Source organism: Gadus chalcogrammus, chromosome 15 (assembly GCF_026213295.1).
Source record: "Gadus chalcogrammus isolate NIFS_2021 chromosome 15, NIFS_Gcha_1.0, whole genome shotgun sequence".
Taxonomy (NCBI): domain Eukaryota; kingdom Metazoa; phylum Chordata; class Actinopteri; order Gadiformes; family Gadidae; genus Gadus; species Gadus chalcogrammus.
Window position 1 is genome coordinate 11,325,131 of NC_079426.1, and position 27,500 is coordinate 11,352,630.

Here is a 27,500-nt window from a genome sequence, read left to right on the forward strand (position 1 = left end):
CGTTAGTCGTTTTTCCATCTAACCTTATCTATAGAGCATGGCAAGTCAGAAGTTACAGTGGTTCTCTGTGCCGACACTAATACCGCGATTCTCATCTCTAAATTGCATTCTCCATTTGGTGGGAAATCTTTCCTCTTCGTTTATCGCTATTTCCCAAACCCCAATTATCTAAAATTTTCAATTTTCTCGCAAATTCACTATGTTAAGTCAAAGCCAGTATCTTATCATTATTAGATTGTTCATTAATGTAGATCAAATTATCGTTTAGGTTAATGTAAAGAGAATAACAAAGTTAAAGTCATTCTCTCTCATACGCTTTACAATTTACATCATTATAGATACACAACAGTCTAAAGGCCTATGCATATGATAGGATTGAAAAACATGATAAGACGTTGCAAAGAATAGATATAACATGGTATTTTATCTTTGGTCATTTACTGCAACGCCATCGTCTATACAGCCTGTGTAGACGATTCTACACAGGCTGCCATTGCTAGCTAGCTGCTTGGCTACACATTTCAAAGGTCTTTGAGACTCTCCCCGTGAATCCCACACAGCCAATTTCTGGACTTCCTGAGGCCTCTCTACCAAAATTGGCTTTTCACTGTTCCACTGATTACTTTCCGTTTCAACATAACTGTCACCCTTGAGCTCCATTTCCTGAACTCATGAGATTCATATAACTCCTTAACAACTTTAATTTCCTGCAATGTGCTTATTTCTGTTAGCATAATTAATCAATCCTGTATCTTACTCATATTAGTCACTAGTATGTATTTGAAGAGTTATATGGTACCTTCTTAAGTGCTTGCCCGCAAACCGTTTCAAAAGCTACATACACAGGCCCATTTTACTTGCAACGGTTGTGAGTATAGTTTAGAATTATGATATGAGGTCAGTTTGAAAAAATGTTTGAATGAAAATCAGGTTATTTTGCCCAGCCAAACAGGCAATTCGCAAGATATTTAGATATCCGTTCTCAAAAGTAATCTCAGGAGTTTTTAGCGTGGTAGATTGACGCCTGTCAGAACAGGATCTCTCTGGCATTGTCAAGGTTTATGCTTTGAATCTTTTTTATTTTTATTCTGTTCATCCATTATCCCTCCCTTCCCTTACTCTGACCCTTTTTATCCTGGACTTTCTTACTTCTCACCTCTACTTTCACCTTCCATTTGGTTTGCGGCCCTTTTATATATAATTTATTGGAGCTTTGGTCTGACAAGCCAGTGTTGGACATGATTGATTTCTTACAACACACTTGGCACGGAGCTGGCATGCCAAGACTTGAACTTCAGCACCTGCAGCAACGACTGCTCCTTCCTTTCTGCTAAGTAAACGGGCATCAAAGTCAAGCAGAGGAAACAGAAGCCTTACACATTTCAAATATCAGTGAAAGGTCAAAGCCTAAAGCCCAGAAGCCCTGCGAGGTATCATTAAAGATTCTCTTGAACACTACAGACATGGAGAAGGGAAAGAATCAGAAAGAATGACATTCATGAATTTACCCCTCAGCTTTCAGCAAACGTTTAGTGTTGCCTCTGAATTGCGATGGTCCCAGTGTGCGATCAATAGACATTCACTATTCTGGCATGATCTCTACATGTACCCCGTCTAACTTTTACAGCTGTTTTGTGAGTTTCTGTTCCTTATTTGAATGCTCTGAGCTGAGAACGCCACCAAGAATATCCTTCATTCATCATGTGTAATGGACCTGTCCAATCTTTTGAAACAGTTAAACAGTTATATGATCATGAATTACAGCTATTGTATCGATGCTGCGATGCTAATGCATCTTAATGATTCATTCCACATGTTTAATTGTAGTGACTTAATGTGCATGTATTTATCGGTTTTACACTCTTGGCTGAGAGGAAAATGAAGTTTTGAGTGAATCTCAAGCAACAAAATGATATCCTCCTCATCAAATGTCTTTGGTTGTCTTTCACCACAGCTATTGTTTCTGTTCTCCCGGGCCTTACGGTCCAATACAAACATTTGACAGCAACAAGGTCTGTTGTGATTGTATGTATCAAACACACAACCTCAGTCATTCTTGTTCCCCGTTGCGTTCTGCTAGTTTGACTACTTTCTGTATACCCCTGGTGTTTCAGGGGTAAGGTCTTTGGTAGTGTTTATGTTGTGAGCAAATGGGTTTGTTTCTATTGGGAGCAAGAACACCACTGAACTGTGAAGACTGCCATCGGTCGTAGCGCTGCGTGAAGCTGCTATTGAGCAACGGCCCATCCGTTGTGGACACCAATAGCAACACTGTTGGGCACCAGTAATGGCTCATCCAGTTTTGGCACCACCACCACTATTGAGCACCAGTTCCAAGGCGTTTGCGGGCCCGGCCCCCCTCGTGTGTGTTCAATGGACCAGTGGATTCTGCTATGTGCTTTGACGTCCTGCAGAGTAGCATGTCTGAGCCTGGCTGGAATAGAGACAAGTCCTGCATAAAAAAAAGTTGAATTGGTTTTGTTAGCTCATTTTTTATTCATGTTTACGCCACTGCCAAACAAATGTCCTTTAGAAGTAGCCGGCTGGCTAATCTTCTCTTTATTCTTTTCTTAATTCTTTTGATTGGTCGGTTTTACCAAACCTCCACATGGAAACATCTGAGTCTTCAGTGACAGATACTGTTGCAGATGGAGACTAAAATCAATGTTTGTTGGAAGTTGGCATTCGTTTTCCCTTGACAATTTTTGTTAGAAGTACGATGAAAATAACGAAGCAATTTTCCAATGAAGCGTAGTGTCTTTTGTTCCGTTTTGTTGTTCAATCCAACTTCAATGTGGGATGAGAAACGACTCTTCGGCATGCTTTGTAAGGGTTTCTTTGTTCTGTTTTTCTCTATATATTGGCACTCAATATAAGGATTACATTTGTGTTACCTTAGCGTAAAAAGGTAATTACAACATATCAACACGGAGCAGTGTGCTGCCTGACAGGCTTGGCGATAGAGCGGTGGCTTGTGTCAGAACATACATTCATTTTCGAAACATTATAAAACAATGGTAATTGCAGTATGGAGGAGGGCTGACAGCCTTTTGAGTAGTGAGTGAGGTTTAATGAAGTAGAAAAGACCGTCAAAAGGCTGTAGACATCCTTAACGGATATTGTCGAGAAGGTGGAATTCACACGCTTACATTACCTTTTGCCAGTAACCGTTCAACAAAAATTTCAGTGAAAACACCTCTTTCTGTAAATAAAATACTCCTCAAACGAAATGAATAGGAGATTGTTTGTTTGACAATCTCTCCTTGTCTCTCGCAAGCCATAATCATTGATGCTATCTTCGGTTTTCTAGCTGCGAGGTGTTGTGCTTGCGGATCGCCTTCATCCCACACACCATTAGCACCACATATGCTGTCTTTATCCGTGGCGCTTAAGGCTTGAACGTCCACGAGAAGATGTGTACGTGAAATATTCTAGATAGCAATCGCTGCACGAACACACACCTACGCCAACTGACCTACGCAATCTCATTCACAAATGAGAAGACGAGCCAGAAGTTCATCTAACGTCTCTGCCTGCCTCCTTGACGAGCCGAATGGTTTTTTACGCCTGTTTCGAGGGGATTAACATCAACTTCCTGCGTGCCCCAAGCACAGCCGACTGGACCGGCCGCTGGGTTTCCTGCCGAGGCCCACATGCGCGTGTTGTCCACGCACGTCAGCATCCATTATGGCTGTGATGTCAGCCAAAACCCATCAGTGTTACTCTCTAATACCTGTGTAATGGGACGTCCCAATAAAGGAATTTCGAAACTTGATTGATGCTACATTCACAGAGAGTAAATGCAAATAGGGAAAATACCAGTCACTCCTCTTTATTTATTCATTTTTATTCATACATATGCACACATGTTCAGACACACGCACATACATACACAAACACACGCACACGCATATACTGCACTCTACTGAAAGGAACATTGCGGCCACTTCCCAAACTACACAAAACTCTGTGTTCATTCATATGGCAAATAAAGTGTCTCTGGTCAAATTTTCGAACATTAGTGTATTTTGCTGCCAAAGGTTCCGTTCCACCTGTTCTCACTCTCTCTTGATCTCTCTCGCTCTCTCGCTCTCTCCCTCTCTTGTCCTCTCCCTCGCTCCCGCTCTCTCTCTCTTAATCTCTCTCTCTCTCACTCTCACTCTCTCGCTCTATCTCTCTCTCTCTCTCTCTCTCGCTCTCTCTCTCTCTCTCTCTCTCTCTCTCTCTTTCTCTTTCTCTTTCTCTCTCTCTCTCTCTCTTTCTCTCTCTCTCTCTCTCTCTCTCTCTCTCTCTCTCTCTCTCTCTCTCTCTCTCTCTCTCTCTCTCTCTCACTCTCTCGCTATCCCTCTCTCTTTTTGTCTGCAGTGTTGGGTTTGAATTTGAATGTGATGTAGTGGTTGCCCATGATCATCCCCAACGCTATTTGTGGGTTTCCATCTGACTGCTCTCAGTTTCTTCAAGTGCCATTTCAGCTCTGTGTTCACTGATCGTCGTAGTGTAATTGATTAACCATTGTTCCGGCATGCTTTTATGGCCTACAGAGATATGTATGTAACATTTGAGAACCAACATTGCTCCTTCGAAAAGAAAAAGGCTATGCATTTAATTTAATTTAATCACACACATGGGCTCAACCAAACACAATATTACAGAACCTTTTGAGCTTCAGTAGCCTCTCAGTATAGCTTGGTCTCAGACTCTATGTAAGAATTTAAGCGAGTAAAGCACATGGCCGTGTCGGGACAAACATGTCTTTGAATGTTGAAGTGAGGAATCGCAGCCCGCTACATTCACAGTTGATGGGCCTGAACCGTCTAAACAATATGAACAGCTTTCTTGGGTCTTGCTGCAAATATGAACAGAAATTTGTTCTTGGTATGCTATGGGCTTAAGGGCCACTCCGCCTGTCAATCAAAGACATTTTTTAGTAACACTCAAGTAGTGTAGAGGCTTTTGGATTTGGGTTGATGCATGTTTCCCAGTCAGGGGAAACTGGGGGATGAATGGTGGTTACGGTATTTGACTCCTAATCAAAAGGTTCCTGGGATCATAGCCCGATGTGTGCAGGCTACCTGCTCCTTGAGGGAGAGGCACCAGCCCTAACTGGTCATCATTTAACACAGAGAAATCGATGTGTGTCACTTCCATTAGAGTGGGCTTGTGTAAGGGATTGCAGAACATAAGTTTATTATTGTTATTGTCTAAACCCATTGAGCTCGCAGTTCAGGGCTCTGTATGCAGGAGTTTGAGCCGATTGCAGTTCACTTACTGACTTAAGAGGCCAGTAATTAGAAGGAGTCTCTGATTATCACTATAAAGCCCAAAATAATTTTGCAGAATAAATTCCACTTCAATAAGTCACTACAGTCTGTCATTACACGTCGGATCATTCAAGCAACGAAGGGCACTGAAAACAAGCCCTGAAGTCATTGATTGAAAATATTTGCTAGTATTTTTAAAGAAAAGTAGACTACAGCCAGGTTTAGTTATTTTACGCATATCACACACAGAGCTCATTCAATGAGCTAGTCCAATTGGCCTTCCAACTAAATGAGCATGATGAAAACAACAAATTGCTTTTTTCATTGTTCGTAACTTTTGAAAATGATGGCTCATCTAACCATTGTTTTGTTTAATGGCTCAATTTGATGTATTATTCACATAAATAGGATTCACAAAAATAAAAGCTTTTGGGATTGGTGGTCAAACTGTGCCAGTCCTAACCCAGTTTCTATTTACCAACATGGTCAACAATGTCGCACACAGCGGTAAAGAGCAGCGATACTGGGATAGACATTTTGGCAGTTCTAGACAAATGTAATTTAGAAGCTTAATGAGGGCCGTGTCAGGCGGTTTTGGCGGGAATCCAATTTGGCAGTCAAACCCATCAATGGAGGATAAAAGACTGCAAACTCATTGAAACACAGTTGATAATTACATTTAGAGAAGAAAATAAATAAGGTAAAAAGGATTATTTTGGATTTGAAATGTATCCTTACGAAATGTTTTTATATTAATCAACAAGGCCAGCCCTTTTTAATCTTGTATGCCTGCCACTCACTGTATATTAGCACTTTGAGCAGAGGCAATTTATACTCCAAGCCTTACATTTCTCATCAATGTCATTCCAAAGTACGCCGTACTTGTGATTCAAATTCTGTAGTCGACAGCTCTTTCTCAATGTTAAATGCATTAATTAAATTAGAAACTGTTATTGAGGAAGGTTAACTCTTGTCTGGTCTTGTCTCCATAAATAATACCATATGTTGGCCTCAGTTTGTCTAGAACTAGTAGAGTGAGTTTCTGTTCTCATAAAAATATATAAAATATATAAATACAGTTGGACTATAAGGTGTTATTTTATTTTATTTGAAAATGAACCTCAGCGAGGAGCTTAGCTTTTAACTTTTTAGGCTATTCCCCGGACGAGGCATTGAGTGGGGCTGATTAACACAGCCAAAGCCTCAGAAGAATATGAATTCTTATGCCACAATGAGCAGTCAGACGAAGAAGTGAATGAATGAAATAAGCACATTGTAACTGCTCATTGAAATGTAGCCTACAGATCCTAGATCATCAAAATCTGCTGCTATGAATTTAATGCATACATGCATTATGTATTAACTTCATTGACAGTTCAACAGATTGTTCAACCAATATGACAAAAGATTCCAGCCGTCTGCACCATCCAACACTAACTTTCCATCTTTCCTCAACCTGACTTTTAAGGCAAGACGCCTCCTCAACCCTTGCCCAGAAGGATCACATCTTTTATTGAAAAATATTGAACCAACCTTAGGCTCCTGCAAGGCGTTTACCTCGTGACCTGCCGTTTGTCCAACTGTTAAGTGTTATTTTCCTCTTTCTGGCTCTAACAGTCACCATTCAGCTCTTCACACCCCCTGCCCAAACCTCTCTAGTTCTCTAGTTCTCATTCTGAAGTCTCAGATTTTACAGAATATTGTTCCTCAGCACAGGCTTGGAGTGTCTCTATTTGTTGCGAAAGATGACGTGCTTAGGAATGATGGCCTGTTCAATTGTTTAGCATTACTGTTTGATTACTCCCAGACTAAATAATAACTATCCTAAACATTTTGTATTGTCATCAAATCTAGTATCAGTCCCCCTCCATCTCACTTTCTCTAAATTGCCTGAGATTGCACCCATCCAAATGTGCTTGAATCCAACAATTGTTTTGGGTTCCTTCATTTAAATATCAGAAGATTGCCTCAGCAACAATACATTGCTCCATAAATAAACAAAAGCTAGAACATCTGAGTATACTGGTTTAACATGCAAACCCTATTGTACTGTTAACCTGGCTAGGGACGACTATTAATGACTCCATATCTGAATGGTTTTAATCTGTGTAGGATGGATCCAATGGGAAGGGTGTAAGGTGTAGCTTTATATGTGAAATCATGATTTTCATTCATGATATTACATGCTGTAACCAACCTAAATGTTCTGAATTCATAGCTCTGAAGGTTAATGAAGGGTCTAACAACTCAATTACTATGGTGGCAGTGTAAAGTTATCTGATTCCTCCACTGTAGATGAATTGGCTCAACAAATGTATCAATACTGTAATTCTGGGTGACTTCAACCTGAATTGTCTGACTACTGTGTCTGACCAACTAAAGGACAAGTACAAAAACCTCAACATATCATAAATAATTATTGATCCTTCCATGCTACATCTGAAAGGTCATACAAAGTCGACCTTAAGGGATGTCCTATTTTTTCAAAATTATAAACTTGTAGTCCGTGGTGTATTGGGGATGGTGACGGACAATTTACCCAGCATCATGTGTTCTTTTTACAAAACCGCATAGAACACCATTCTCATAGTGATCCAAGAAAAAATGTATAATTACATAAATGAACAATTATTTTTAATTGACCTTCATCACAGTGATATTCACTATACTATACCTCAAATATCCCAGATGTGAACAGTCTCAATCGTCAATAAACACGCACCTTTTAGAAAGCTTAGAATATAAGACACCTATAAGCCCTCGGTTATCTATCAGCTCTCCTTAGAGAAAGGAACAGAGCTTAAAGCTAGCTGATCATACAGGGGATCCAATCCATCGGTCAACATTTAGACACGTAAGAAATAAGTGTGAAACTGCAGTTAGGATTGCCAAGGCGAGCTACTGTTAATTAGTTTAATTAGCAGCTCCTAATCGGATCCTGCAACATTTTAGAAGGCAGTCAAATATTCATCAAAGCTGTTTGATACAGTTGCAGCTGGAAATTGTTGAAGCTGGTTTCAGAGTTATCTATTTGAGAGACATCAGTGTCTGAGGTTGGGGGAGCAGAGTTTGGATTCCTGCCAGTTTGTACGAGCTTGCTGCATGGAGCTGTTCTTCGCCGTGTCCTGTTCCCCATTCGTATCAATTACATTGATCCTTCCATGTATGTTGGTCTTATCCAACTTGTGTTGATCCAACTTGTGTGGATGATAAAATGTTATGCTGTATTGCTGATTCTGTTCAGAATATACAACTTCTGTTGAATGTGCTGCAAGATGATGCTATTAACCTTAAATTGGTACTTAATGCGAATGAACAATTCATGTTTCCTAGATCGAGTTATTAAAATATATCAGAGAATATAAATATCTTGGCATCTCGCTTGACGCAAAATGTATGTTTCAATATGATGAAAGGATTAACCCATGAATGAATGTATAAATGAATGCCTACTACTATTAAGTGGTTTATTATTTTATCCAAAGCGACTTATAGTGAATTCAGATGCATCCCATTAAAAAGGTAGCGGTTAGGAAATCTTTCCCAAGGTTGCCTACATATTGAGTAAGGAGTCGAACACACTCTTTTCAGAAACAGAACCACTGCTGGAAAACTATAGCCACTAAACATTCCTTCCCCACTATACGATTCTATAACAATAGGCCACTATGTGTTTTTTTCACTTGCTTTGCCTGCTCACTGCCTAATGCATGCATGTGTAGAGGGAGACCGAGGAAGAAAAAAAGGGGGGAACTTGCCATTCCTTGTCAGTGTCACATTAACGCTATCCCGATGTTGGTGTGCATGCTGTCACCTCAGTGTACCGGGGCTTCTCAGTGGACTGTCAGTCACAGAGTTCTCTTGTTGTTGACACTGGGGCTCTGGACGATGTTTCATATAGACCTATCGTCACACTCTACCTCTCCTTCAGTCTCTCTCTCTCTTTCTTGTCCTCTATGTCTTTCTCTCTATCTTGTGCTGACACTAGGTCTCTGGACGACGTTTCCTACAGATCTAAATACTCTACCTCACTGTTTCTCTCTTCCTCTCTCTCGTTGACACCTGGACTCTAGACAATGTTTCCCACAGACCTATTCGCATACTCTATCCGTCTCGCCCTCTTTCTCTCACTCGTGTTGACACTGGAACTCTAGATGCTGTTGTTTCCTTTAGACATATCACTGTACTCGGTCCCTCATACACTGTGTCTAGTTCTCTTTTGCTCCTCAACAAGTTTTTTCCTACATATATCAACATGCTTTCCCTCTCCTTCAATCTTACTATGTGCGGTGTTTATCTATCTTTAATGACCCTCTGCCTCTACATGATGCTCTGCCCCCCGTATATCTGACTCTCTCTCACCCTCAATGAGTCTCTTCCTCGCTCTCTCTGCCTGCTCTACTCTCTGTCTCTTTTGCTCCTCTGTATTTGGAATAAATCAAATGTTTATATGTGGCTGTGTTCATTGGTGCACATGGATAAACCCTGCTACCCCCACTCGTGATCGTTTCCGTATTCCGGCAGCCTTAACTCTCTGCATTTGATTAACTTACCCTGTAATCTCCTGCTTCTTATTAAACTCCGACACACTGTGTGCTTGTTAAGACATTATGCTTTTTAATTGTCAGAAATCTCCCCAGATTTGTTGATATAATCCATTGTTCCTCGCACAAAACGAACATCAGCATGTAGCTCTTCTTCACGCTGTCTTTCTACGCGTGGGTTAATATGAATGAATGGAAGAATCAAATTCCCCCTCCAGAACCTCCATGTTTCTTCTCATCGGCATGCTATCTCCGACAGCAGCCTGTCGAGTGAATACAGTGGTCGATAGATCACTCAAATAGGACGCGATGGGTTCAGTAGACAGAATCATGAACAGTCCAAGGGTAATGGAAGCAAACCCAGCAGCCTATTAGGTTGTGTCGGTAGGCAAAGTAGAATTAAGTAGGGAACATTAAAGGCCCCGATGTACCTGATGCAAAATCTAAATGGAGTTTAACTATTTTTCTTGCCTTTCTTCCTTAGGTTTTTTACATTAAGTTATATATTTTAATTGCGATCATACGGTCACTAAAGGCTCTTCTTAAGGTCACTAAAGGCTTTCAGAGTGGCTGAGCAGGAATCTTTAGAATAACTTGATCTTAGAAAAGCTTCCAGCATTTTTCTCATTAATAGGAAACTGTTTAATGCCGAAAATAACTCCATGACCCTTTCTATTCCTTTATACCTCCCTCTTGGGCTCTAATTGTTGTCCGATATGGAAACTATCTGAAAACATTCAATTCATCTTTCCGAATACATTTTTCAACGGATGTTTGTATGATTTATCAAATGAGGGGCCCCTTTAACATAATCCTTTAAATGGCAAGCTTAAAGTGTTTTAAATTACCAATTCAGCCAATTCAAGGGCACGCACAACCCTGGGTACGTGATTCCATTATTGGCATGCAGTTCTATTTAAATGTTACAGAAGTAAGACAGGAAACTGTAATGCGGGGGTAGGATTTAAATTGGAGTTAGTCCAAGGTAATTATGATTATTGCGAGTGGGCCAAACGGAAAATAACTTAAGGTAATGCTGTGCTGTCACTTCTTTTTGAGAAAAAAAATACGTGCTTGCTCTACCTTTTAAATGTTCAGTCTAAAATGTAAACAGAATGCACAACTGTGTTTGATCTGTTATTGGGGAAACTATTTTTTTCAACCGCTTCCCTTAAAATATTCACTATGGGCCAATGACAGATTTGGAGAGCACTATAGTGTGCCAGTGGGCTGTTGTAATGGAAATCAATAAAACCAGGATTATGCTTTATTTACGGAGATAAGGGCAGGAGCTGATTCTCTTATAGTATCATAAATTAGAAAACAGCAGAGCTTGTTATGATTCAGACGTTGAAAATGATGGTGCCGTCGGTTGGATATTAAACAATTTTAATCTCAGGGGCAATAGTAGTGTTAAAAAATCCATCCAGAGAATGAAAAGAGAGGTAAAAAAGGAAGGCAAAGTCACAATGCAGGGACAGAAAGAACGGGGAGTGTAGACATGAGGAAAGGCAACTCTCAAACAATTCCAGTAATCACAACAACTGTCTCAACTGAAAGACTTGCTCATCCAGCAAGCAGAATCTGAATCTGAATATACAATATTTAAATATTGTTTGGTGTTTTTCGTGGAAGATATGTTTATATTGTGGTTGAGTCTGACTTGGGAATACTAGAGTGTGTAGAGTTAAACAAAAAGACAGAAACGAGGCGACAAGGTGTTGAACGTATTTAACTCTGGTCCCCGCAGACTAAAATATCTGCCATCTGCTCCTAGCCCGAGACTCTCTCTAATGAAATAATAGCTTGTAATCTACAGTCAATTACACAATAATGCATGGCATGGCGCCTGCCCCAAATAATTCTCTAATTGTAGAGCCCCAGTCGTACATCAACCTATGGATGAATGCTGATTTCAGGAACGTTTATACCAACTTTAACACTGTTAGTCCTTGTGAAAGGAGGTGGAAGATTTTTTTGCTCCCCACACAAATTAAAGCAGCACCTAAGGATTTAGAAGTTAAATAAGTCTTGTATTGAGTGACGGGCAGGCTGCCAGAGTGTGTCTCCAGTGACGCTGAGGTTTCAATGTGTCTCTGAGTCATAATCACCCAGTGGGAGCTTGATGCACATCATTCTAGCTCGATGCTGTTCCTTGCCTCTGCTTTTGTGTTCATGTTGTCGAGCCGCTGCAGAGCCCGTATAGTAATCTACTTAGGGTGTCATCGCTGCTGCACCGATGAATTGTTGGTTTCCCTGCCTCGCCATAGAGTCAGTGCGGCTTTATGCCTGGTGATCTGGAGAGACTATGAGTGCTTTCTCTTTACATACGGCTCCTCGATGCATTATACTAAATCGTGAAACTTTGATCGCTATTGCGATTGCTATTCGTATGCAATAACAGCAAGAAAGCTTTGCATAATGAAATATTTAATCAAAAGGGTGTCTCCGTGTATCTCGGTTACCTATCCTGCCGAACTCTCTTTAACCGAATACCATTGGTCATCTTTTAGAGAGAATAACATCAATCGTTTAACGCATATATAGGGTTTTGTAGCAACATTAGTGTTGAGTACATTATTGAAATGCAAATATATTTAAAAGTGGGTTCAGATACATGGAATTCAGGGGCATGTAGGGGTAAGGCATCAAGGCTCAAGGATGCCAATAGATAAGTTTCAGACATTTGTGATTGAACCATGTACCTTATGGCTGGGAGTTACTACAACCTCGCCATAAAACAACTTGTCCTTTTATTTGCATACATATATTTATTTCTAAGTCCAGTCGCCAACAATGAATCAATGCTATCTCGTCTTACACATGGTGGTCTCAAAATTCCCCCTCTACCTCTAAGACTGCCACAGCCCCTTTTCGAACCGAACCTCCTGAGGCATTCAAAGCGTGGCAGGAAATCGCTTCTATTGCTACTTTGTGCCGGGGCCCTCTCATGTTGGGTTCAGTTTCATGAGGACCTATGGAAATCTCCAGCAGACAAAGGGGGCTTCTTGGACATCCGCACGGCGTGCTATTACCGTTCTTCTCAGCAGATGCCTCCATTCTTTATTTTATTCATGGGATGTCTAAGGTCCGCTGTGTCAGGGAAGAAGCATCAAAGCAAAGGCATGGTGAGAAAGGCCAATGTAATCCCACCCCCTGATACCAGTGCCGGTTCATAACCACAAACACAGGGTTACGAGGGGGGGCGGTCAAACGAGTGTACCTCGATAGCAAATGTGTTTGGCTCTGAGATGAAAGACGCCACGGCTTGATCCCCGATGTCTGCCACCTGCCTCCAGGCGTCCTCGTGGGGAGGCGCCTAACCCCTGCAACCAGCTCCGAAATGACTGAAAGTCGAACGCAACGGATCTATGATCGCCGCACGTCACTCAGAATAAAAACATCTGTCCACAGCGGAGGCATCTTGTCTGCTTGATGATATCCTTTTCATGTGTTTATTTTAAACATTGACATTGAGAGGTGTTAAGTGTCATTTAATAAACCACGCATGGCTCAATCTGGCATGTCGTCTTTGCAAGAGGCACATCTAAGTGGAGAAATAAAGGGCTGTTTTACAAGGCACGCACAGACGCATGTCGGCATGTCTTAGAGACAGCGAAAAAGATTGGAGAGGGAGAGGGAGTGATTGTTCGGGAGAGAAATGGAGTGGGGGAGGGAGGGAGAGTGAGAGAGGCAGCGTTCATGTAGAGATAGAAGAAGAGAGAGGGTGATAGCTTGGATAGAGCAAAGGAGATGCATAGAAGGAGGAAAGGGAGGGAGGGTTGGGGGGAGGTAGAGATATCCCTGGGGATGAGAGAGAGAGTTATGGTGGGCGAGAGAGAGACAAAGAGAGAGAGATACAGAGGGTGACAGAGAGAGAGAGAGAGAGAGAGAGAGAGAGAGAGAGAGAGAGAGAGAGAGAGAGAGAGAGAGAGGGAGAGAGACAGCAGTAGCATAAGTTAATGCATTGCTTCTTGGTGAAACAGATGTTTTGAACCTCAATTATCACTCTCGAACACTGACCAATCACTGCTATTTATGCTATTTATTCATGCCTCATTTATCTTGGAGCCAGTCTGTCTACAGGATAAAGAACGCCACACACACTCATGCCTGATAGCCAACCATGCTTCAAACTAGCATTTAGGCTGTTGAACATGTGAGAGAGGAAAATTGGCCAAGGCTTCAGAAGTCATTGAGCTACTCATGATTTTGTTTGAGGGATCTTTTTTTTTCCTTTTGTCTTTTGAGACAATTGGTACTGAGTGCACATTTTTATATGTTTACAAAATGTACATCAATTAGTTTCAATTGCTCGCCATTTCAAAAGTGTACTTATCTCTTTAAAAATCTCTAAATAACAGACAATTATCTAAATTCAGAGAAAAAAATTGTTTCTATCATTACGATCAGTTTTGTTGGTTGATTAAACTAGTCCTCCAGCAAGTAGCAAATCATTTATTCAAATTGTTGGGTAAAAGGCGAATAAATTCAACAATGGTCTAATGGTCTTTTTCTTTGTTCGATTTCTTTGTCATTCCAATCAAATGTTCTGTTTGAATTTTTGAATTCTAATCTCTCTCTCTCTCTCTCTCTCTCTCTCTCTCTCTCTCTCTCTCTCTCTGACTGACTGACTGACTGACTGACTGACTGACTGACTGACTGACTGACTGACTGACTGACTGACTGACTGACTGACTGACTGACTGACTGACTGACTGACTGACTGACTGACTGACTGACTGACTGACTGACTGACTGACTGACTGACTGACTGACTGACTAGATGTCTATATGTAAAAATATGTTTTCTTTACTTTGTCCTTATCTCTCTCCCGGCTCCGTCCAGGTTTCCTCCGGTCGGTGAGCTGGCTCCCATTGGAACGTCTGTGGGCACCATCTTGGCAGCGGCTGTCGACCAAATCATCTTCTACTCCATCGTGTCCGGAAATGAACGCGGTAGGTAGCGGCGGCGCGCCGCCGGGGATCCCAGGCAGCACCTTGGTCTTTCCCGCCTCACGTTCATGCATCCGGATAGCGTTAGAGATTTTTCATTCACGTGACGTCTAACTTTCACACACATGATCCGAGCGAAGAGTTCTACGCTCTGCCAAGGTGGTCTTCAACATGAAAAACAAGTGGAAGATCTTTTTGGATCAGACGGTATTACTATTATGCTAGTTCTTGTGCGTTGCGTTGGAGGCATTTCCCGTGGGGTATATGTGACATTTAACCGTGGGCTGTGAGATTCATTCCAAGGAGCGATGGGATCGTCTGCGGTGCCATCTTGTGCACTCCGTTTTTGAGTTTTTATTTTTTTTGATTGTGAATGGTAACCTCAGCACTTTTCATCTTTGTAGCCTAGCAACACATATTAGATGAACCAAAAACAACCGGAGTCTGTGATGCCGTGGCAGGCACATCGATTAGACTTAGATATTAAATTTTCCAGTCCTCTTCATTCGGCAACAAAAGCTTCAGAACATGCTTCATATCCACACTACAAACTCACATGCACATAGACACACACACACGCACACACAGTGTTACTTTTCTGTTGACACAGCCCCTGTGTTTGTCTACAGGTTGGAGCCCAAAATGTATTTTCTTCCCATCAGTCCTAGCACATCAAAGCAACCACTCTCATCCTCTGTCATCACTGTAAACGGTGTTCTGTCGCTCCGAACCTGATTATCTTTCTATGAATCACGCTTTCCTTTAATTTCCATAAATTATTTTTCTGGCATGAATCGTGTCTTGATGGAGCCAAGCAGACGCACACAGGGTTGACTATTTACAGGGGTGGGGTGGAGGAGGAGAAGGAGGAGGAGGGAATAAAGAGCAGGACGGATGGGAGGTGAGGACACGCTAGTACATTGGGTAGAGTGTTCAACACACAAAATGGGTTTGATCCTAGATGTCCTCGGACCAACCTGCAGGCATCATGAGGCAAGCTATCCCCGCCCTCTCCCTTCTCCAGGGCAGCCTGGGTTGGCAGTATCCTCTGGAAGTCCCTTTGGATACCAGTGTCTGACGAAATGACTAAATACTGACAGCGACAGGGAAAGCGGATGAGGGCGAAAGTCGAGATTGAGGCAGCAACCCTGAGACGGTGACTCGCTGCACAGTGAAAAAGAAAGCATTTAGCTGTAGGCTTAACCCCATTCTGTTGTTCTTCAACCCCAGGTCACTTCATGGTGAATAACCTGACAGGGGTGATCTACACAGCCAGGATGCTGGACTACGAGACTCTGACCAGCTACGTCCTCCGGGTGCAGGCTGACTCCATGCTGGTGGTGATGGCCAACTTCAGAGTGCCCTCCAAATGTAAGACCTGGGGGGGGGGGGGGGGGGGGGGGGGGGGGGCAAAAGGTGAGAGAGAAAGATAGAGAGAGGGGGAGGAGGGAGGAGGGATTTAGAGTGAGTGTGATAGATATTTTCTGAGAGAGTTTGATGGAGAGGTAGAACGAGAGAGAGAGACGGAAGAGGGACATAAAGTGAGGGAGAGAGAGAGAGAGAGAGAGAGAGAGAGAGAGAGAGAGAGAGAGAGAGAGAGAGAGAGAGAGCGCACGCGCAAGCGATGGGTTTGTGAAAGCACATTCATAATGATATCAGTGATTAATCATGGCTGCTGCTCCTCATGAAGGAACATTGCGTCCAAACATTTTGTTCTCTTATGTCATTGCACAACACACAGCCCTCTCACTCGCCAAAATAATAAGAATCATAAACAAATAATAATTCAAATAATAATAATATTATGCATTGGACTTTCAGGGAGCTTTTCATGAAGTATCTCAAGGATGCTTAACATACTGGAAAACAATTAACTAAAGAGGCTGAAAAGAAATACAATGCTAATCTCTCTTTCTCTAACTGACTCATGCTCTTGGACTTTCTTTTGTTTCTCTACAAAGACGAAGACACACTCAATCACGCAGGCATGCACCCAAGCTCACTGTTGGTACACGTAAGCTGGTAGAGCGAGTAGTGCACAGCAAAGACCGATAGAGAGATTGTCTACCGGGTTGAGTCTCCCACTCTGTCACCAGGCACCAGACTCCATCCTTTATTCCTCTATCCCTGCCCTTCTGGTGTGGTGCCTGTAATGCTCATCAGGAGCTCATGCTGGGGCTTCTTCTTCTTCTTCTTCTTCTTCTTCTTCTTCTTCTTCTTCTGCGTCGTCTTCCTCTTCTTCTTCTTCTTCTTCTTCTTCTTCTTCTTCTTCTTCTTCTTCTTCTTCTTCTTCTTCTTCTTCTTCTTCTTCTTCTTCTTCTTCTTCTCTGTCTTTAGATTATCAGAGCAGAATGATTTGTAAGATAAAAACTGCATCATTATTTACTTACTCTGGCATGAACATACTAGCTTGGATGATTGCATGCACAGTTACACACACACACACACACACAAACACACACACACACGCGCACAACCACACACACACACACACACACACACTAACACACAGAGATATTTTTCAGGGCAGAGGGAGATATAACTAAAATCTGTTTACCATCTCAACTCTTAATGGAAAATACACTTGGCACTCTGTCTGAAATGCCTTTCATTTCTGTGTGGGCACTGGTTTCTTAAATATTGTGTGGGTTTGTATGTGTGTGTTGGATTGTGTGTGTGTTTGTGTGTGAGTGTATGTGTGTGTGCATGTGTCTGGTTATATGTCTGCTCACTTGTGTGTGTGTGTGTGTGGGTGTGCGTGCGTGCGTGTGTGTCCGTGTACACTTGCATGTGTCTCAATCTGTTTGAGGGTGAGTGCATTTATGTGGTGTGTGTGTGTGTGTGTGTGCGTGTGTGTGTGTGTGTGTGTGTGTGTGTGTGTGTGTGTGTGTGTGTGTGTGTGTGTGTGTGTGTGTGCATGTGTGAGTGTGAGAGAGTCTGTGTGTGTGCGTTTGTGCATGCATGCGTCCGTGGGTGCGTGCGTGTGCATGTATGTGTGCCTGTGTTCTGAAGTGTACCTTTTTTTTGAAAAGCAAGGATTGAGAGAGTTAGGAAGGGAGAGAGAGAGAGCAATAGAGACAGAGGGATAGGGAGAGACAGATAGAGAGAGACAGAGACCCTTACTACAACCTCCAACACCACATCTTCCTGAGACCCATAATTGCGTGTAATGTGTTTTTGTTTGTTCATTTCCCCCTGGCCTGTCCTGTCACGTGATTCAGCATATCTGTGCGGCCGTGAAAGAAAAATGATCCTTGACATTGCCTTATTACCATTATTCCCCTCAACCACGGTCTGGGGGGGGAGTTGTGTTGGCTGGCTATAATATATATTCATGAACAACACTGTCAGAAATGAGCTTGGACTAATTAGGGAGATTTGTCACGTTTACCTCCTTATTGTACCCCTTAAGGACATGCAATGCTCCAGCAAACTTGTTAAGTAGGGCAGGATTGGATTTAGAAAAACATAAGCATTTCCAAGAAATTCATAAAGAAACTAAGCATATTATAATTGTATATTTTTTTTAAAGTGATTGTTTTCTTTCGTTTCTTCCACCGACAGTGCTTCAATCTCTTGAGCATCTTAATAATGTCCCATGACAAAGCAGAAAAATACTTTCAGTTTTTGTGTTCTAAAACAAATAAGTTAAGTCATCATGACTGAGTGTGAACGTTGTGGTTACTGCATGTACATAAACACATGGGTTACATTTCCACACAAACATTAAGGAACAGCAAACAGTCGGCCCATCGTATGTTTTGAAGGGTGAACCATTGGTATTCCATGTCTCCACTACCAGGGTCCCTCAAGTCTATCCGAAGAACAGAAATAAGTGCAAGAAACAAAATCTCATCAAAAAGGGTAAAGGGAATTTGACACGATAAATGATGCCGGTCAGACGATGTTGGTGCCAGATACAGTGAATGAAGTCGCCTCGGGAGAAAGTATCATATTATAATAACATATTATATCACACCAATTTACCCACCAATGTACCCTCCGAGCATTGTGACTCGGTGACAGGCGTAAACACAAGTGTCCTGTGCGTGCGTGTGTGTGTGTGTGTGTGTGTGTGTGTGTGTGTGTGTGTGTGTGTGTGTGTGTGTGTGTGTGTGTGTGTGTGTGTGTGTGTGTGTGTGTGTGTGTGTGTGTGTGCATGCTCATTAGGGAGCAGTGAAGGAGACAATATCAACAGACTTGCCCGCTAACTAGCTCTCTGCTCTAATCAAAACATAATTAAACTCCTCGTGGCTGACTTGAAGTTGTCAGCCCTGATCAAAATAGTTAGACAAAAGAACCCATGGCTTCGTATAATTAGATGAGCGAGTTCAATCTTTCAAAGACCTTCATTGATAGAATATATTGATTCTTATCTGGGAAGACTATATGCTGCCTCACTTGTGCTGAAACATCTCGAAAAGAACACAAAAACTGTATAGAGAACATTGAGGTTGTTGCCACGACATACACTAACCAGGTATTCATTTTATTTTGTCCCTCAGATGATAATCTTGACATCCTTCAAATGAACCTGAAAGTTTTTTACTCTGCTTTCTTTTGGATTTTCTGAATCCTTGGCACTATGAGCTTTCATGTTTAGTGTAGCTCAGTTTCTGGAAACTTCCCCTAACTGACAAGAATTGTAACAATGTCCAAATGTGCAGGTCAGCATAGTTGGGCAGAGAAAGCCAGGCAACCAGGGACATGGCTTTCCTCCTACAAAGCTAGCTCTCTTTTGGTGTTTTTTTATGCAGGCAGCATACACAATTTCTGATAGCCTACTACAGAGGCATAAGGCACTCGTAGAATTTGCTTTATTTTGGCATTGCTCTCTTCTTACCACTCTTCTTCACGGTAATTAAGCAGTAATTAAAACAGTGATTTTTCGTATGTGTAATTACGTAGAGTAATGTTAGGTCCTTAACGAGCAGGTAGCGGTAAGGTAAGCACGTCCTGCTCAGCGATGCCAACAGGTTAGACTGCCGACAGTCTCAAACTCCAGAACCTTCCAGCTAAACCCAAGCCTGCTGTGTCCCTGTTCTCCCCCCAGCCAACACGGCCAAGGTGTTCATCGACGTCCACGACGAGAACGACCACCGGCCCGTCTTCACCCGCCGGCTCTACATCGGCGGCGTGGCCGAGGACACCAAGACCTTCTCCTCCGTGCTGAAGATAGTGGTGAGCCAATCACACGCCTGCCGCTTCCCTGTGTCCCACCCCCTGCAGTGGCGGCGGCCATTTGATGTGTCACATGGTCTATTTATGTACTTGACATTCAGATGCCAAGCTGAAAGGGTCATTTATTTTGAAAGAAATATGTCTTGTTTGTTTTTAAATAGGAATGCTTTATACAAGGAGAAAGTAGAACAAAAGCAGCAAAGTTATAATTGGCAGAAAATAATATTGGAGAATAAATACATATATTATGAGAAATATTTGGTGTTGTTCGCTCTAGTTGTCAGCTAGTCTAATGCTGTGTACTTTTTACTTACTTTATTTATTTGCCATTTAGAGAGTTTTCTCCAAAGTGACTTACACTGTTGATTGAGATACATAGAAATGTCATTAATGAGCATGAAGAAGGCTACGCTAGGTCTCACTCCAAGATATCGACGGGGGGACTGCAGACAATGGGCTTGAACCCAGAACCTCTGGGCTGGCCTGGGAGTCCATCAGTGTGTATCCCGGTGTACACCTCAGTGGAGCGGGGAGGGCAGTGTGTGTGTCTTATCTACTGTCCATCTCACGGACGCTTAGCCCCTGAGCTCCTGACTCTGCTGGATGACTCAGCACATCCACTCCCTGTAGCACCATGCCCTAGCACCTCTCTCTCTCTCTCTCTCTCTCGCTCGCTCGCTCACTCGCTCACTCTCTCTCTGTCAGTATCTCTGTATTTCACTCTATTTCTCTCCCTCCTGGATTTAGGATCACAGTATTCAACTTGCGTTACTGCTCAGGAGCCTTGTTTCCGCCAATGTATTTTTAAGTATCCTATTAGAAAAAGGCTGATTAAAAAAGTGAAGAACTTTCTCCTATTTTAAAACTTTTTAAAAGTTTCCTTAAAATTAGCTTGACAATGAGCAAATGGAACCACGGCCAGTTTCTCTAATGAGGAGATGTCGCTGTCTCTGTTTTGCAGATTAGTGTATCTGGGGGTATTATGAGTCTGTGTGTAGGTGTATGAATGTGTCAATGGGTTTGTGTGTGTGTGCAGGTCAGTGTTGTGATTGTATCTGTGTGTTTAGGTTTCGGTGTGTATCTATATGTGTGTGTCAGGGATTGTTTGTCTTTGTGTATGTGTATGTTTATGTCTAAGGGATTGCGTGTGCTTTTGCGTGTGTTTGTGTGTTTGTGTGTTTGTAGGGGGAGGGGGTTTGTGTGTGTGTGTGTGAGCATGTACAGGTTTTCACTAGGGCTTACAAACAGCGTAGACGTCAAAACTATTTGGTCTTTCTCTCTTTCTCTCTCTCTCTCTCTCTCTCTCTCTCTCTCTCTCTCTCTCTCTCTCTCTCTCTCTCTCTCTCTCTCTCTCTCTCTCTCTCTCTCTCTCTCTCTCTTTCTCTGCATGCATGACTGAATAACTGGATCAACTGGAGCGCAGGAAAAAGCTTGCTCTTACTTTGAAACGTTCCATTCCTAAAATACAAAAATAGTAGGAAAGTCAAAAATATTATCACTCAAGCTTTAGTTTGGGATCCTATTTGTGGTCATATCAGTCCGCAAACGATTTGATAACATTCTGCATTGTTGAGAATATCTAATACGGTGAAGATCTAAGAGCTTTCTGAACGGATGTTAATACAGTGGTGATAACAGCACGCTTCATTTTATATAATGCAATAAAAAAAGTTTAGTGTTGAAAGCAGTGGGAAGCCAGTCCATATAAGCTGCAATTGCATGTTTGATTGGATTTGCAATTGAATAACTTTCCATGTTTGTGATTTAATTGGACGAACATTGGATTCCTAATAGCTATTTAATGACATGAAAGCCATACTACTTAATTTAACGAAGAATATTGTTGTATTTACTTGGGAATGCTTTACGTTGTGTACCTACATACTTTACAAGAGCGTTGTTTATATTGCGCTGTATAGTGTGAAGTGCAATGTAATCGCGTTGACAAGCCTAAGAGGGGATGCTTTTAATGGCCGATATTTTCGAATGTTGTGCTCATGGTTTCGATATATGTATTCATGGTCAACATGGCTTTAGGAAATCGGGGTCCCGTTCAATTGGTGATGGAGGTCGATCGCCCACATGCACTTCCCTCTAAAGCTAGCAATAATCATGATGAGTGGCTTTAGAGGGAAGTGCTTTGTGGGCGATTGACCTATTGACCTCTGTACTTTGTTGGGATAACTTTAAGATCAGTGATCTTAAAGTTATCCCAACAAGTCTGTAACCTGCAGCCGATGACGACATTCAGGGTTGTTTCTACATCGTAGATCGTTGCCATCTGATATCCTCGGTTACAGTGAGACGAGGAGTCCAGCTGGGGGGAAATGGCTCACAGGTTATCTCAGCAAACCGTAATTACTTGCTGTGTGTATTTGTAAAGACAATTGAGTTGTGTGGAGTTGGCAAAGTGTCGTTCACATTAGGAAATTGCTTGACTTTCAGCGCGAGAAGATTGCACAGGGATAACAGTTTAGCGAACAATACCGTAACTCAATGTGACCCCTGGGCTTGTAATCTGGGATCCTGCAGTCCTGCTATGCTGTAGCAGAACTTCTGGGAGACGGTACAGAGCCTTGGCTGGAAACCAAGAACGGCGAGGGGTAACACTGCGCCTTGTTCCCTGTTTCATTACGGAGAAATTTTGCCGAAGAGAAACTCATTTGCGCAAGTGGATGAAGCTTTGAGAAGTGTATTTTAAGAAGTGCATTCCACTGTGGCCAGTCTCCACTGTTTTGATTTAAAACCTTTCCAGATACTTTTTTTAACTGTTTAATAGGGGAAGGAGGTTTGTTTGGGGTCTCGATAAGAACACCATTATCATTCAAGACCGAAAGTCACGTTTAACGCACTATTCTGTCATCAAGCAGACACGTTCTTACAAAACAACAACACTGCATTAAGACACGTTTCTGAGGAGCTGGTAAACAGCTTCTTGCTTACTTGCAGTGGACATTGACGTTCAAACCCTCACACTAGAGGGGAAGTCCCTATACACAACATGATTTACCCGTCCCTCTTCAGGCAGAAGGGGTGTGCTGGTCAAGGCTGGGCTGTTCAAACCTATTTAATGCACAGACGACAATGGAGTTCAGGAGCTTATGAGTCAAGTAATGAAGACATTCAGAATTGCTAATCCGTCAGAGGGTTATAGGAGATAAGGAGAGAACTTTCTGGAATAAGTCGAGAAACCCTCGCCGTCTGCAGTGACGTACTTGCAGAGTCACGCTTCACTCACTTGGCCTGAGCGGGAAGAGAGGACAACCAGATATTCCTCCACCACTCTGGTTTCATCATCAAATGGTTTGAGCTGCAGCCCCTGAAACTCACTGCCCCCAATCATGCGGTCCTCATCCTACAATGGTGTCTCTGTGGAGCACCTCGCCTTCAAACAACGTACAAGCGCATCAATGCAAAATTTTGTCTACAACCTCGACGCCCCCGCAAAACCGCTCACAACGCCTTGATCGTCGCTTTTTCCGCCTGACACATAATAGATTGTGAAGTTGACTTTTTTGTGCTGACATCAAGGCCAAGATTGAGCCCTGAAGGCTTTTAAAACAAGATTAATCTTTCGTGTCCAATTGCCATTTATATCAAGCCGAATCAGTTTTACTCTTAATGATTGAACAATTTGAGCATTTCACCCTTCACATTAGTATTTCACACTATAACGCACTTGGGGAGTTGTATTTTTGTTTTAGGGTTTATCATAAGGGAAGTCTGTGTCTCTTCCCGCCTCTCGAATCTTGACATCTCAATATCTTGATATAAAGCCAGCCCTGCCATCGGCATCTTATTGTTTCTCTCTCCCTTACGTTGCTGATGCCGAAGGGGAAAGGAGAGAGATTGCTTCTATTTATCAATGTCACTATAGACAAGCAGCTCGTAAAATCGATGTGGGCGTGGGAGCCAGCCAAAGCATTCATGATGTAGCCGTCCCCCGGGGAAACTATTTTGACCCCTGTTGGCGAGGTGGTATCACTACACAGTCATGGCTAAGCTGTAAGCGGTACTACACAGTCATTGTCCAGTAAATGTCCAGTGTGTCTTTGTGTCACCGAATTTGCTTTCAATGTGCCAACAAACACTTTTTCTTTCTTTGGTCGGTAAACGCCTCAAATGAAAAACTTTTCCTCTTTATGGCCTGAATTGTCTTAACTTGTAAATACACAGTTTGTTTTTAGTGTTGTTGTTTTTGACTGTAATCTGGAATATTAAGGAGACATTGTGTGCCACAAATGACACTTTTACGTCCTTCTGGAATGTGAAGTTTATCTCTTTTTGCATTGACATTACCATTCAGTGTATGTGTGTTTATGTGTATGTGTGTGTGTGTGTGTGTGTGTGTGTTTGTGTCACTGCTCGGTGCGTTCAGTTGGTGTGTGCGCACTCCCTGGTTACTGTTCACTCGGTCCAGGCGTTTTATTTAAGAACCCTGGTTTGTCTTGCAGCACTTGGAATTGTTTGTTGTTACTCTGATTCTGATTGTCTGCTTCGATTATCCTCCACCGTGCTTGGAAGTCCCTTTGGATGGAAGCATCTGCTTGGCAAATGATGACTAAATACGTGTTTTAAACCACCACAGGCCACCGACGCAGACACGGGGAACTTCAGCGCCATGGCGTACCGGCTGATCATCCCGCCGGCCGAGGAGGGCGCCTCCCACGACAGCTTCGTGATCGAGACGTACACGGGCGTCATCAAGTCGGCCATCAACTACCGCAACATGCGCCGCTCCTACTTCCCCTTCAAGGTCATCGCCACCGACGACTACGGCAACGGCCTCAGCAACAGCGCCGACGTGGTGGTGAGTTTGTGCGGCGAGGGATGTGTGATGGGGTCACTCCATTCCTTTGTTTGTTTGCTTGTTCACCCGCTGGACCGTTCATTTGTTCTTCCGCATCAGAAAAAGTGCAGATACGGTGGCAAGTGAGCTTGTGATTAGTGACGCCGTCATTTCATTGATTCATCGTTTATTCATTTGTTCACCATCAACAGAGAATATGTGGTTATGAGTGTGGCGAGATATCGGTGGCATGGTTAAGTCATTCATTCACTCATTCGTCGGCAACAGCGCCGATTTTGGTGGAGACTTGTGGTTATCTAACTGATTCATTAGTCATTCTCATCTTGCCGTTCATTCATCATACATTTTCAATCATCCTGTAAGTGACAATGTGTGTTCAACACTCAACTCATCATTTCATAAAAAATATTTTGTTCAGGACATTCAAGGTCAGCAAAGTATAACCACAAAAAATGGAACATGAAATTATAAGTAAAAAGAGAAAATCAATCAGATGCATTAATAATGTTCACCCACAGAGCTATGTTTACTGATATCATTGCAAGGATTGCAACAGGGTGAATTTTTCTTAACGATGGTGCTACTTACGAACAAGAAAAAAAAATGATAGGCTTAGAATGCTGGCGGGCTGTAATAATAACCACTGTTGGGTTTGATGTCATGACAAAAATTGTAATGATATGTCTTCACACCCACACAAACTAATACACACACTATGCACACAAATTGACGCACATTACGGCGCCCACACAACACACACTCTCTCTCACACACACACACACACACACACACACACACACACACACACACACACACACACACACACACACACACACACACACACACACACACACACACACACACACACACATTCTTGCATAAATTCAAACATAGTTCGACATAGTTAGCAACCAGCCAAACTTTTATATGAGTTTATCTTGTTCAGAGAAACTTTTGTTTGAGTTTCTCTCATGTTGCTAAGTTTATCATGTGTTCTGATGATGATGATGATGATGATGATGATGATGATGATGATGATGATGATGTAGTAGATGATTATGACGATGAGGATGATGATAAGGATTACGATAAGGACAATGAGGATGATGAAGGTGATGATTATAACCGAACACTGCGTGGAGGTTGTCTATCTCAGTGCTGTTAAACCTGTGGTACGCATACCACTGGTGGTATACAAGGGTAAGCAGCAAAGCAGCAAAATAATAATTAAGCGGTACTGCAAAAGCCAAAGGTTCGAAAACCCTGGACTATCTCCTTGTCCATTTAATAACCACTCCAGTACGCCATGCAGATCCAGCTCACGCTACGAACACAAGAACCAATTCAACCCTGTACTGCTGAGACCTGCGAGTCTTCAGCGCTGCGTAATTGGTGTCTCTGTGTCGGTGTGTCAGTGTATGCATCGTGTGAGTTTGTGTCTGTGTGTGTGTGTGTGTGTGTGTCCTGTGGGTTTGAGTGTATCTGTGTTTGTGTGTGCGGGCATGCGCATGTGCATATGTAGGCGTGTGTGTGCATATATCCGTGTCTGCACACTGGTAGATGTCATTGTGGCTCTTTGCCGTTGTGACTCTGCATCGTCTCGCTCTACATTTCCGTTTCATCCCCTCCCCAAAAAAGAATAGTCACCACCCACCCGCTGTGCTGTCGCTCCGTCTCCCCAACACCAGCCCGCCCATCACCAGCCCCCCCCCATCCCGGTGCTTCTCCACCCAGGCAGGCAGGAGGTTTATGGAGCGCTTCATGTGGAATGTTCCGGGGCTAACAAGCCTCTAATGAGACAGAAGGGGGGGTGCAGGACATCAGATGCGTGATGTGTGCGAGTGACGAGAGGGGCGTAACTGTGACGGCTCGGGTCCTTTTCAGCGGGAAACGTAATTTCCACGGCCATGCCGCACGGGAGCTCTGGCCGCCCGGCGGGGGGGGATTAGTCTCCACACACACGCACACACAGACACCCCTCCCAGGCCGTTAGCTCCTGGCTGACGGCAGCGGATGGGAACGCTGGTAGGGTTGTGTGGTGGCACCGGTACAAGTGGATAATTAGTGGAGCCGTGTTTGGACTGGTGTAGGGCCAAGACAAACACAAACACACACACACACACACACTGACAGATGGACAGAACCATACGCACAGAGGGACACTGATAGACAGCCGGATCCACCGATGGGAACACAGGTAGACTGACAGACACACACACACACACAAACACACACAAACCTTGTAATCCTAACAATCAACAAACTAGTACTGTTTTAACTGATCGGGACGATTGTTTGTCCACGCAGTTGTTGCACTGTTTTACGGTCTGCTGTGTATATAACTTAGATAACCTGAAACAAAATGTTCTGCTCCGAGGTTGGCTGTATGTTTCGGCTTTCTTTCTGCTTAAAAAAACCCAACACACGCCAACAAACACATCACCCTCAGTGTGCCTTACCCGTCAATGTTTGGCTGCGGTTGGATGAAGGTTTTTTGTTGGCAAACATTCAAATCGAATTGGTTCTGAATTCTATAGTGGGGTGCTGGTGTTTTGGGCAGTGTACTAGCACCTCTCAGTTTTGGCACCCATAAAGCCCCGATAACACCAACGCTGCTTTGCCTCTGTGGGGCGGCTATTTTTCGAGTTGTTATTATAAGTGTTTAGTTTTTTGCTGCTTTTGCGTTGCTGTGCGTTTTTCGACAGCGCCCCCCTGGACACCCCGAGGTGATACTAGTTCAACTCTCAA

At 42.8% G+C, this 27,500-nt stretch overlaps 1 protein-coding gene across 1 annotated transcript in view; it reads left to right on the forward strand.

Annotated features, from left to right (window-relative positions):
* The window catches only part of pcdh15a (protocadherin-related 15a), a 409,668-nt gene that overhangs the window by 356,663 nt on the left and 25,505 nt on the right, over positions 1-27,500 (forward strand). Inside the window, exons 29-32 of the mRNA XM_056608756.1 lie at positions 14,655-14,764; positions 15,992-16,132; positions 19,815-19,942; positions 24,531-24,752. Coding sequence (XP_056464731.1) covers positions 14,655-14,764; positions 15,992-16,132; positions 19,815-19,942; positions 24,531-24,752 — 601 coding nt within the window. The remainder of the gene's footprint in view (positions 1-14,654; positions 14,765-15,991; positions 16,133-19,814; positions 19,943-24,530; positions 24,753-27,500) is intronic.